This window comes from Emys orbicularis, chromosome 11, assembly GCF_028017835.1.
Source record: "Emys orbicularis isolate rEmyOrb1 chromosome 11, rEmyOrb1.hap1, whole genome shotgun sequence".
NCBI classification, from domain to species: Eukaryota; Metazoa; Chordata; order Testudines; family Emydidae; genus Emys; species Emys orbicularis.
Window position 1 is genome coordinate 68,856,435 of NC_088693.1, and position 13,683 is coordinate 68,870,117.

The window sequence follows — 13,683 nt, forward strand, 5'->3', positions numbered from 1 at the left end:
TATCTGTGCCTCAGTTCCCCATGGAAGAATCTTTCCTTTCCCCCTCCCTCTGTTTAGATTGAAAGCTCTCCAGGGCAGGGGTTGTCTCTTGTTATGTTTGCACAGTGCCTGGCACTATGGGGCCTTGATCTTAGCTGAGGTCTCTAGATATCCTTTAGATATTATGAGAAACTTTCTAACTATCAGCATACTTAAGCTCTGGAACAGGCTGCCAAAGGAGGTTGTGGAATCCGCATCAGTGGAGGTTTTTAAGAACAAGTTGGACAAATACCTGTCAACAATGGTTTAGGTAGACTTGGTCCTGCCTCAGAGCAGGGGGCTGGACTTGATGACCTCTCATGGTCCCTTCCTGCCCTACATTTCTACAGTTCTATGAAACTATAAGAGAAATAACTTGCAAAAATCTCTTTTAACCATGAAAAGTCTGGCTTCTGTGTAGCTAGGCAGTGCAGCAGTATTTCAGTACATTATAAGCAAAAAAACTGACAACAGCGGTTTGCAAAGTAATCAAGGGTTCCTTTAATTAACAATGATAGACTTCAGAAGCATTCAAGCCAAAACTTTGCAAGAAATAAATTATAATAATTAGATGTCTACAGAATGGTACCTCGCCAGATCCATCCTGTGGTTGATTACTGATTAAGTGTATAAACACTAATCGTGACCTATAGATACACTTTTCAATTAATTGTCTTTATAAATGATTTTTAAAATGACCAAGTAATTGATTTGCAAGAAGTGCTGCAGTTACTGAGAGTAATTATTGAGAAGTGGCATTAGTCCAAAGCATGTCATCTCTGCCTGAATAAAGGGTTGTTATCCAGAGGAAATGTATATAGGTACAGCACCCCTCTCTGCTCAGGACAGTGTTAAACGTCAAGTGTGCACTGTTATTTCTCCACATTTTGCCTTAGGGTTACAAAGCTTCCAACGTGCTGCTGATTCCACAAGGGCTCGCCCAGTCTGACAGAGAGGGTTTAGTCCACAGGAAGGTAGGTCTCTATTGATTTAGTGAGATCCTGGGGCACACTAGCTTACACAATGCCCTCGCTCCGCTTGCTCCGCCACACCACCAGCGCCGTCATGAGCAGGGTGATGAGGATGGGGACCACAAGGAACGGGTATAGAATGTTGTTCGGTGGGTCGCGTAGAGACCTCCCAGAGAGGGAGCAATTTTTGAAATAGTGCTTGTGAATGGCTATGAAGAACTCGTCCACCAGCTGGTTCGGCCAATAGCAAGCCAGTTTCTCGGCTATCAGGACGGTGCAGTTGATGAGCTCGCCGTAGGAGCTGGAAAAGAAGAAGGCATGAGTTAGAAAGCTAGATGAGTTCAGAGCTGTCATTCACCAAACAGAGTGAGCTAAAACCCCTCCGGGCTTGCTCTTTAGAGATGCTCAGCACCCAAAACTCTGCCTGGCAGCAGTGGGAGCTGCTTTGAAAACTGGGCCTCTCAGCTCTAATTTCACTGGACACTATCAGCCAAGCCTGAGGGCTGGATCCTGTGAGGTGAAAGGACCCTCAGCTTCCCCTGGTCTTAAGAGCACGTAACAAGCCCAAGTTTTGAGACTGCCGAGCTTGTGGGATCGGATGCAGTCACAGCCTGAGGTGATGAGACCGCAAGTGCTTCATGCTTGACTCAGCAATAATGCAAAAATGTCAAGGAGAGAACGGTGAGGGGTATTCACTGTGCTAACTCGCTCCTCAAAGAAACACTCCAAAGGGCTTTAGAACCTGGATTTGTGAGGAAAATAAACCAAATTAATGCTTAGAAAAAGATCAGCAAACATCACAGTTGATGACATCCATAGCTCAGGGGAAAGCACCAACTGGGGTGACTGAAATGCCTTCACCGTACATTTACGGCATACTTGAGAACAATAGCAATCACCAGCTCTGATCCACCACTGGCTAATGAGCCCCCAAAACCACAATTCTTCATGTTGGAAGCAGACAGGATTTCACATTCGCAAGAGATCCAGACAATGAATGCAAAACTTGTGTTGCTTTTCAAGTTGTGCTGTTGTCAGGTTGGGAATGTGACGGGTTTGGGCCCTTTGGGGTGTCGCCTGATGTGCTGAGACATCACTGAGCCTGTCTATTCTGCCAGCCGGGTCCCCTTTACCTGGCCTTGCTGGGTTAGGCTCACAAGCCTCTTCCAGCCAGGCACACAGGCAGGGCCACGCCCAGCTGCACAGAGACAGGGATCCGCTCTGGAAAGATTCAGCCTTAGGGGCTTGCCCCAACACCCTGGTGCCCACTCCCTTTAAGGGGGACAAACCCAAAGATTTTATGAAATTCGCCCCCTCCCTCAATGTGGAGGGAGATATGCACCACTTCTTGCCCCCCCTCCCCATTAGACATTACATAAACTGGGTTATATTATAAACAAGAAATAAGTTTAACAACTACAAAAGGTGAATTTTAAGTGAATATAAGAGATAACCGACAGAACAAAGCAGATTACTGACCAAATAAAGCAAAATACACAAGCTAAGCTCAATGTACTTAAGAAACAGGTTACAAAATGTAAATTCTCACCCTAAGTGTTATTTTAGGCAGGTTGCAAAGTTTCTGTGGTTCAGAGTTCCAGTTACATTCCTTTTCAGACTGGACCCCTGTCTCAGTCTGGACTTTCCCCCCCCCCCTTCCCTTCAGGCGGCTTTAGCTGTCTTTCTTCTTGGGCAGACAGGCCAGGGAGAGGAGGAATCCCGTTTGCCTTCCTCCCCACCTTTAAATAGGATTTACATAAGGCGGGAATCCTTTGTTTCCCAAACTTGACCCCCCTTCCCTTCCAGGGGAAAGTTACAAGACATCCCAGGTAATGTTTCGTATCAGGTGACAAGACCACCTGGCTCTGTAGCATCACAGTGTCCATGAGTCAGTGGCAGTATGGAGCGTCCATCCACAGGAAGGCCAAGCGTTTCACTGTCCATTGTCCTCACTGATGGTTCATCAGCCCTGTCTGGCTTTCCCATTGTTGTATCTGAAGTGTTAGCAGTGGGCGTCACCCAAAGTAGCATAGTTAAAATACAGATACAGAGTCAATATTCCTAACTTCAGATACAGAAATGATACAGACAAACAAATTGATTATAACCTTTCCAATGATATCTTACAAGACCCATCTAGCATAAAGTACATCTCAGTTATGTCATTCATATCATAAGCATATTTTCATAAAGAATATGGAGTGAAATGTCACAGAGAATTCTATAGCATTTATAATATGATTTTTGGTGGATGTGTAGGGCAGTGGCCAACTAGTTTATTTGACTGTAATCCTTGCTACTAGTTCTCTTTTATTAAGGGGTGCAAAAAGGCCCTTTATGCTAGACCCCCCACTTATTTATATTGCATATTACAGTGTACTTTATTTAGTAATCCTTTGATACACTTGTAAATTAAATGTATCCCTACTATACTAAATAGCTACTGAGATTTCAAGGCAGCTTTTAAAAATAGTCTATTTAGCTCTAATTCTCCAGACAAGTTTTTTATTCCCTCAACTGCAGACCAATATAAATTCATGGCCAATGTTTCCAGTTTCTGCAAAGCCAAGAAAGAATACTATGTTCAACCTAGGTTGAAATATATTATTTTGACAAATTAAGCACTCTGCAAAAATTAGTGGTAACCAGTAGGGGGAGGGATAGCTCAGTGGTTTGAGCATTAGCCTGCTAAACCCAGGGTTGTGAGTTCAGCCCTCAAGGGGGCCACTTAGGGATCTGGGGCAAAATCAGTACTTGGTCCTGCTCGTGAAGGCAGCAGGCTGGACTTGATGACCTTTCAAGGTCCCTTCCAGTTCTACGAGATAGGATATCTCCATTAATTAATTAGGTAATACCTTTCCTAAACTTAATCAGCATAAAAAAGTATCTCAAGGTTTTCTCTGAGCATCAGTACAGTAGAACCTTGATTTTAATTAACACCCATCTTAGAAATGACCAGGTATACAAACCATTTTTCCTGGTTATTTTGGGGGAGAGGCTTTGTGTGTGGGGGGGTTGCGGGGGGGGGGGGTAGTGGAATCGCATAACATAAGTGATGTTGATGAAGAAAAAGTCCATGATAGTAGTGAAATATCCGAGACTTCTTGTCCTGGGAGATTTCAACACACACATCTACAAGGCTGTGGATGCGAAAGTCAGAAAATTCATCTCCTCACTTGTCTCCTCATCTCTGGTCCAACCCACATGGCGACTGACTTGATTTTTGGCCTAGATGTCAAGACAGAGGACATCACAACCCAGCCACTGTCTTGGACAGATCATCACCCCGTTAAGGCAGTGGTCAGAGACTTTCCAGGGCCCAGGCCACAAGATGGACCAAAGATCCTGATTCGATTACGACGACTCATGCACTCCAACAAATTACAAAGCTTGCTAAAGGACAACCTTACCCACAGGACGAGGAGTCAAGGACCTGGTAAATAGTTACCATTCTACACTGGTCTTGCCCTTTGACATACTGGCACCCAAGTGGCTCCTTCCTCCCCACCACCCACACAGATCTCCCTGGTTTTCTGACACCCTGCGGCAGATGAAGAGAGGGGCAGAAACTCAAGCACCAATGGTAGGAAAACAAAGGCTGATTCAGACAGGATGAAACATAATTTATTTCTCAAAGCCTATGCTGAGCCTGTATTACAGGCAGGGCCGGCTCCAGGCACCAGGCAACCAAGCACATGCTTGGGGCGGCGCCTGGTAAGGGGCGGCCAATCTTGGGGTGGCGGGTGGCGGCGCGGCGTGGCATTCCGCGGGGGGGGGCGCTCCGGCGGCGCGGCGCTCGGGGGGGGCGTTTCCGGCGGTGCTCGGCGGGGGGGGGGCGGGCTCCGGCGGCGCGGCGCTCGGCGGGGGGGCGGCGCGGGACGCGGCGCTCAGCGGGGGGGGCGGCGCGGGGCTCGGGGGGGGGGTCCGGCGGCGCGGCGCTCGGCGGGGGGGGGCGCTTTTTTTTGCTGCTTGGGGCAGCAAAAAAGTTAGAGCCGGCCCTGATTACAGGCCAAACAAACCTTCCAACCAGTCTCCACTGAGGCTGCCAAATCCCTCCCCAAAGAGTTATCCAAGTTGGTAAACAGCATCATTAATCCTGAGTCGCTGGAAACTGCATCAGAGCCCAGTACCAAGCACTGCGAGGAACTGTCATCCTACTTCACTGAAAAGATTGCACGCATTGGATCAAACACCATGGATCACCAATACCCACCAATCAACAGCCCACCGGCACACCCAGAGTTCAGTACATTCATTCACCAAGCAGTTTAGGACATCTTAAAGGAGTCTCAACCCAAGACTTGTGAATCCGACCCATGCCCATCCTGGCTTGTGAAATGAGCCATGAGGAACTGGTGCCACTCCTGATTGAAATAGCCAATGCCTGATTGACAGAAGGTATCTTCCCTTTCTCCTTCAAACACACAATCGTCTGACCAACGCTGAAGAAGCCCAACTTGGATATTTCAGTTTTAGCTAACTATGGCCCCATGTCAAACATTCATTCCTGCGGATACAAACAGGAGCAGATGAACTCCTAGTGGCAGATGCTAGGTTCACACAAAGGTCTTTAGTAAGAAACCCAAAGGTTAGATCATCCCTTGTCATCTTTGCCTGAGCAAGGCGGTGTGAGGAAGTGAGGCTTCTCCACCCCCGTATTTTGGGTCTGGTGTGAAGCACAGCCCCTGGAAGCCAGCGGGTGGGGCGGGGCTTCATCTCCACTTGGGGAGCACGGCAATTGGCTAGGTGCAAAGGGGAGCAAACCGCACATTTGCAAGGGGTTGCAACAAGTTACTCCCTCCTCCTCATCCCCTTAATCCTTCCTCCCCCACCTCGTCTCTCCCCTCCCCAAAAAACCCAGAGGGAGCCCAGGCGTGTGTGCAGCTGCTCGTGGCTGTGCAGAAAAGGCACAATCTAGCCCCTAGGAAAGAAAAAGAAATCCAGAAAACCTAAGGGCCTAATTCTGCCCCCCACCCCGTATTGTGAAGCAGAGTCCCATTGCAGAGAGGCAGCTGGTTTGGGCCCCACCATCTGAGCAGCAGAATTTCTAAAGAGAATGTATTTCAGAGTGTCCCCCAGGGGAAAGATGTAAAACAAAAGCAGCTAAATACTAAACATTGTACTGTGCAGCGCTTCAGGGAGGCTGCTGCAGGGCTCGGATTTTATGACTTTGACTTGTCAAATTGGGTTCTTCATTCTCCTGTTTCTTCTCCCTGACTCACGCGACAGGCCCCTACGTGAAGATCACTGTGTGCGCTGGTGCAGGATGCAGCGCAAAATGCAGTTGTGTGGCAGATTTTCCTTTGTGGCATGGCCAGATTGCATATGTCACCAATGCAAATGGGCCTTAAACCCAAAGTATCCAGTATCAGGATGGTGGGGTCACCTCAAGGCAAGGGTGACCTGTACCAGAGATTCCCAAACTTCTCTTATTGCGTACCCACTTCCCGATCTACCAGCTGCCCACATGCCCTTACCCTTCTCATCACTGATACTTTGTGTGTTCTTCTTAACACTACCTGTCTCTAACCATCTGCCCATATTTCAGGGTTATGCACAGATATAGTTATAGTGCGATGTAGGTAACCGAACCCCCCCACCCCTCCAAGTTCTGAGCTCAGACTGGACAGTTGCTGGGCAACTGAACTTGTGCTGTACGGTGATTGGTGGTGAGGGCTCTGTATGTCAGCGTCTCTGTGTTCTCATTGGTACATCTTGAAGTAAATTAACTACCGTATTTTCTATAACAAATTCCCAGAGAGTTTTAAAGCTTCATCTGAGTAGCCTGTTATGAAAATGCAATAAATAAAATAAAATCCACTATTACACGATTTCTCCTGCGTACCCCCCAGAGATGTCTTGGGTACCCCCGGGGTACATGTGCCACAGTTGGGGAATCCCTGTCCTACGCCATTCCCTATCTGTTGTGGCATATCAGGGTAAAGGGCAGGTGGCCAATATCTGTGGCTGTAATTTTGGCTGCTTAGGGTCATTAGCAGCCCTTGGGTTGCTCTAATTCAGGGCAAAGGAACTACCCCCCCGCACAGTGTGCAGTTCAGCTAGAGTCAGGGATATGGCCCAGTAAGAATGTAGGCCCATCACCAGGGTTTTTTCCTCCATGTAAATGGGCCAGTATGGGAAGAGGTTTTGGTTGCTAATTCCACCCCCTCTGCACAGGTGCTGGGTGTCACAGACATTGCAGCCCCATGCAGTATCTTTGGGGAACGTACTGTATTAAGTTGATGTATCACTGGGAGCCAGGGCTTGTGCGTATGATTGTGTTCTAGTGCACGGGGAGGGTTACCACGGCTCCCTCAGGAACTAAAACTGTGGGGGCTGATTAAGATGACTCACTCACATTGTAAACACAGCAAGAGATACCACCCTCTGGGGAGGCTCATGTATATTGGTTCAAACTGGGTTTCCAGAGACTAGGAAAACCAAGAACGGGTTTTGGCTTAAAAGGGCTGTGTTTGAACTCACCCAGGGCCTTTATTTTGGTCCAGCAAATAGGCAAGACCTTCTATCCAAAGGGGGGGTCCCAATCCTTGCAGAATAGTTGGAAGGACCTTGGCCTGCCTGATAGGGCCCCATAACACTAACGGGTGACCTCTGGTAAGTTTTCAGCATGGATATACAGTATATTGTTTTTATGTTTTCTCTGTAATGCTTTCATCTTAAGAATAAGTGTGCTTGCTTAGAAAGGGCTGTGTGCTAGCTTGTAACTGCTGGCATTACGCTGTTGATTGCCTGCAGAGAGAAAGCAAAGCACAGACACTGGTGTTTAGGCAGACTGGCTTGCTGGGGATATCCCAGTGTAAGGCAGGGGACTGTGAAGCCTTAAAACCCCAGTCAGAGAGAGAGAGAGAAGTGGGTCTCTGCCCAAGAGAGGTGACGGCTGGGAGCCGGTAACCCTAAGTGAGTGCCTTGAGGGACCACAGAGGGGATATACAAGTGCGGTTACCCTGAAACTGCGACACCAAGGACTGCCACATTTTTCATACCACACCCAGAAGGAAGAAATTCTGGGAGTAATGTTGAGCTGTGGCCAATTGGTGCTGCCCAGTAAGATGGTGACAGGTGGGGTGAATAATTAGAAGTGGGTGAAATTGTTCACACAAAATAAAAACTGATCTGAACCATTGCCCAAGCAGCACACCAAATCAAACCCATCTTTTTCTCTGAGTGTCAAGAGAGAACTTTTGTTTTCACTTCCCCTGCACTTTGTGGTCAGGACTGGAGGCAAAAGTACCCCTAGAGGACAAAGTCCCATGGTATCTCCGACCACAAAAGTGAAAGGAAGTACTGGAAATCTTCTAGAGTCACCTGTTCTCACAGCATCTCAATTCTACATCCCAGAGAGGTTCAGGTGAACATCCAAATCCTGCTTATTTTCACCTCACCCCTAGACCTTTTGAGATCTGTTCAGCACTGGGAATGGTGCCATCTCTCAGACAGTCGCATTTGGTGGCAATACTTCCAACAAAAATGTCATTCAATGTGGGAGCCCCCAGCCCACCCAAAGGCATCTCCAGAACACCCGGAGGCGGTCAGTGATCTCAAATTTGGAAACTATATACTGGCCTACGTCTGAGGGGACTTCAACCAGTTCTGACCGCAGCACTGCTAGTAAAGAACAGAATTTTCAAATCCCAGTCAGACCATGATTGTAACAGTGATACTGCACCCACTCATGTTCTGTTCTTTAAACCATGGAGGCCTATGGGTCTCTTCAGAGGCTGTATTTCCATGTGCCTATTGCTGTGAGATAATTATCAATGTGGCTTTTGTACTGAAATTACACTGTAGGTGTCCAGTTCTCTGATCACTGAGGGAGCATGCAGAGAACTGCCACACTGGAGAATGGATGAATAAAAGGCTATCTGAGTCAGAGGGCTACAATCAATTTGGAAAACTGTGGTGTAGTTCCTGTTGCTTGGAAACCACTTCCTTTTCTTTGTTGGCCCATGTCTTTAACAGATGACATATCTGGAGTCTAGCTGAGAGGCAGTTCAAAAAAAAAAAAAAAAAAAAAAGAAGAAGAAAAGCTGGGGGGGGAGGGGAGGGGAGAGAAAACCCTCCGCAAAGTGAAAAATGCAGAGGTTGCTTAGAAACTCAGACTGATTTGACTTCCACCTAACCTCTCATGTTTAATCGTTTGGGATCTCTTTGTACGTAGACTACTTTAGTTTGCCATTTCCAAAGGCTAAATGCAAGGCATCCACTTTGGTGTATTTACCCACACACACTAATAGACACCTTTCAGTTGACTTTGCTGTAGTTGAACTCATCAGTGGGAACATGTGCCTGTCAAGGCCTGGTTGGGGAAGGATCTCTATATATGGGCACGTTCATCAATCAAGCATTGTCTATTAGTTATTTACAGGGCCCTGTGTCTACTGCACTCAGACAAATGGCCTCATAATATATCTGTCAGGATGCTAAACACATCTCTGTGCCTCCGTGTCACTCCCTGTAAATGGCCATTTTCCTGCTATCTTCTGCTCCTCAGCTTGTCCATTCACCATTATTTCTTCCTTCTCTCTCTATGGCTGTGTTTGTTTCCCCACCTGGGGAAGCTCAGAGGGTTTACTGAGCCTGCTCCCAAGCTGCTTTCACCCATGAGGCCAGATTCACTTGATCTGTTCACAAACCTTCTGGCCCATCTGGGCTGAGTTTTGAGTTTGTAACGGACTCTAAACTTTTGCATGGCTTTGTGATGCTGACGTGCTTCTATACAAGAGAGAGAAATCCATGAAATATTGTTACAGATCAGTGGGGAATGATACTGTAGCCCTCTCATTGCTCATTGCGTGCTCTATGTCCCCCTCTGGGCCTGATCCACAGAGAATACAACTCTGCTCTAGTTCCCATTTAGTCCTTATAGCTTAAGCTGTAGCGGTTCGTGCTCTTAGTTCCATAGAACCTGGATTCAATTCCCAATGGCAACCAAGATTAGATGCATGTTCAATAGAGCTGATAGGTTATGAAAAGTTCTGAAAATTTAAGTGTTCATTTTGCGGTGGTCATTTCAAAATGGACAGATTTTTAATGTATTCCATTTTTTGCAAAACTTTTTTTAAAAGGTTTGGTGCTGAAAGCTTTCGTTTTGAGGATTCTTCCTCAAGAATGAGGGGGGGAGGGGAAAAGTGAAAATTTACTTTACAAAGAAAAAGACGAATGAAACAATAACCTATTTCAACCAGCTTTAATATTTAATTCCACAGGGGAAGGCCTTTAACTCTCAGAGAGGGAAATGCTCAGTGAGCTTTAGCTGGGAAAAATGTAACTCTCAACCATTTTCCCATTTCAGTTGTTGTTCCCCAGTTTCAGTAAATAATCTAGCCAGGCCTAGGTAACATGATATGCCACATTAAAAAGACCATGTCAACTTATCTTTTTCTGTACATTTGTATCCAGTTATTTGTTTTGGATTTTTTTTATTATTTAAAATTATTTTAACCATGTGTTGTTTTGTTTTTAATTTGGAATGAAGGTTCCCTGAAGTTGAAGGTTGGCTAGAAGCTGGCATCATATTAACAGAGCCTGATCAAGTTTTCCTCACACAGAACAGTCTGACCTACGTTGCCTCAAAACGTTCCAGTCCTGTGATTTTCTTCAGCAAAAATTGACCAGTGTGGGTAGGATACTCTGAGGTTCTTGAAGAGCTTACTGTCACGGATTTTGGTTTGCCTTATATTGGCACTGAAGTAGAGTCAGTCTGTAAGGGCCCTCAAAATAACCCCCGCACTGAACATTAAATAATTCCAGTGGGGGGAAAGGGGATTTATTGGTTGCTTTAGCGACATGTTCAAAATACTCAAACCTTGCTGTTGTGTTTATAATGTCTTAGAACCTAAAAATATAACCTTGTAGTCTACAGCTGCCAACATGTAGCAATCCTAAGGGAACATCAGGGTACTGCCAGGGTTTGGCGCACTTATGAAGGGAAAAATGGAAGGCAGTAGAGAAGCAAGCTGTGGCCAAAGAAAGGATGTTGTTGAGTCCTGGTGAGATGGAGCTGCTGTGGGGATTATCCAGGCTGCATTTTTTAAATTTAATAAAACCTCAGTTCTAAAACCATCCCTAAACTGGGAGTGTAGCAGAAACACATCTCATATCTATATTGTGGTGACAGCTGAAAAGTTGAGTATATTTGCCAGATTTGCCATGTGGGAAAATAACAGTTACTCACCTTCTCGTAACTGTTGTTCTTCAAGATGTGTTGTTCATGTCCATTCCAATCAGGTGTGTGCACGCGCGTGTGCATGGCAGCCGGAAAACTTTCCCTCTAGCAGCATCCGTCGGGTCGGCCTGGGCGCCCCTTGGAGTCGTGCCTTCCTGACGCTCAATATAGAGCCCTGCCAACCGGCCACCCCCTCAGTTCCTTCTTGGGAGCTACTCCGACAGAGGGGAAGGAGGGTGGGTATTGGAATGGAACAGTTTCGTTCTCTTGATGTAGCAGGCTAGCGCCCTGCGGACATCCAAAGAGTGAAGCCTTTGGTCCCTGCCACTCGAATGTGGCTTAGGATAGAATACTGGGAGGAAGATGTCCTGGTTGATGTGAAACTAGGAGACAACCTTCAGGAGGAAAGCAGGGTAAGGCCTGAGCTGAACCTTGTCCTTATAGAACACAGGGTAAGGAGATTCTGAGGTTAGGGCCTTGAGCTCAGACACCCTCCTGGCTGACGTTATCGCTACCAGAAACGCCACCTTGTATGAAAGGTAGAGCAGGGAGCATGTCGCCAAAGGTTCAAAGGGCAGACCTGTGAGTCTGGAAAGGACCAGATTGAGGTCTGCCCGTCCAACGCCCCATCTCCTCATGCAATTAGTTTCCCTTCCTCCACCAGTGCAGAGAATTCCACACGGGAGTTCTGCAGCAGCCGCTCCGCAAACTTGGCCATCGCGCCGCAGGTGTTATATGAGTATCTGCTCATGATGGCCTCCTGGTTCAATATGCAGAGCTGAAACTCCCCAGTGGAGTAGACCTTCCTCCTAAATAGATCTAGTTTTTTAGCATCCCTATTTTTAGGTGAGGGCCCCGGGTAGCCCTGGCGCTCGTGCTGATTAGCTGCATCAACCACCAGGGAATTGGGGAGCGGGGGTATAAGTGTTCATATCCTTTTGAGGGAACAAAGTACCACCTTTCATTTCTCTTGGCCGTAGGGAGCAAAGAGGCCGGAGTCTGCCACAAGGACTTTGTGGTCTCAGCAATGGTCTTAATTAACGGCAGGGCAATGCGGGCGGGCCTGGAGGGAGCGAGGATGTCTACCATAGAGGCGGCTTCCTCTACCACCTCCTCTGCCTGGATCCCCAGATTCTGGGCCACCCGTCGCAGCAGCTGTTGTAGGACCCTGTTGTCCTCCAAGGCCAAAGCCGTCGATGTTCCTTCCACGGTCTCATCTCAGGTCAGATTGTGGCCGGAGTGCCGCCTCCATGAGAAGGATCTTGGGCCTTTGCTCCTGGTCTTTTAAGGTCCTAGGGCAAAACCCTTTGCAAATTCTGCACCTCTCCTTCTGGTGACTCTCCCCGTGACACAGCAGACAGGAAGAGTGCGGGTTGCTCATAGGCATAAATTTTTCACAGTCCTCGCAGAGTTTGAACCCTGGAGACCAGGGCATATCCCGGTGCTGGGGGAGCATTGGTGGGGGGTGGGGCATGAAAGGAAACTTCTGACCTAACTACTAATACTAAACTAATACTAGTAACTACTGAGAACTAACTATAAACACTAAGAGTGGACACTGCAAGCAAAAGCAAGAGCAACAGGTTGTTCCAGCTAGCCATCACCGGCGGCAAGAAAGAACTGAGGGGGTGGCGGGTCGGCAGGGCTCTATATTGAGCGCCATGAAGGTGCAACTCCAGGGGGCGCCCAGGCCGACCCGACGGATGCTGCTAGGGGAAAAGTTTTCTGGTGGTCGTGCATGCGCACACACCTGGTTGGAATTGACATGAACAACCACTCGAGGAAGAACTCTATATTGTAATGAGGATTTCCCAGCTCTCAGAACCCCCTTTGCTTTGTTAAATTATCTCCACTGTATGCACTTACGTATGTATATACACACACACGTATGCTGTGTGTATACACAGTATATGAGCCTGTTCCCACGCCCATTGAACACAATGATAAAAAGCCCATTGACTGCAATGGGGGAAAATCGGGTCTTTCGACACTAATAGTCGGAAATACCTTTTCATATAAATGCTGTTCTCCATATCATTGGCAGAATTTCATTTACGGCCTGACCCAAAGCCCACTGAATTCAATGGAAAGACACCCATAGACACTGATGAGCTTTGGATTGGGCTCTGAAACTGCCCCTGCTCTTCAAATCCTTTAAAAAAAAAAAATCTCTTCTCACACCATTCACAACTATTTTCCTTTTGCAATCAACTCAAAGCAGCAGCGCTGTGGGGTCCCCATTTCCTAACAAAGCTAGCCAGAAGACTGCCAACCTACTGTCATTTTCACAGCAGCTCTCCTTTCATCTTACAAATCCAGCAATTTAAACCATCAAGCCTTTAGGCAGACTGTGTCCTATGTTCTGTAGCTCTGAGAGTGCCACTCACCCTCCGTTCATAGCTCTGATGGTCAGTCCGACACCACAGCCAATCTAATTCCACGCTTCAGCTATTTCGATAAACATCATCCAGCCCCAGAGACATAACAATGGAGCGAAGGAAGTAATAA

At 47.1% G+C, this 13,683-nt stretch overlaps 1 protein-coding gene across 1 annotated transcript in view; it reads right to left on the minus strand.

Moving 5' to 3' along the window:
* Positions 1-1,034: 1,034 nt before the first annotated feature.
* The window catches only part of RAMP1 (receptor activity modifying protein 1), a 72,572-nt gene continuing 59,923 nt past the window's right edge, over positions 1,035-13,683 (minus strand). The window contains exon 3 of the mRNA XM_065413008.1: positions 1,035-1,290. Coding sequence (XP_065269080.1) covers positions 1,035-1,290 — 256 coding nt within the window. The remainder of the gene's footprint in view (positions 1,291-13,683) is intronic.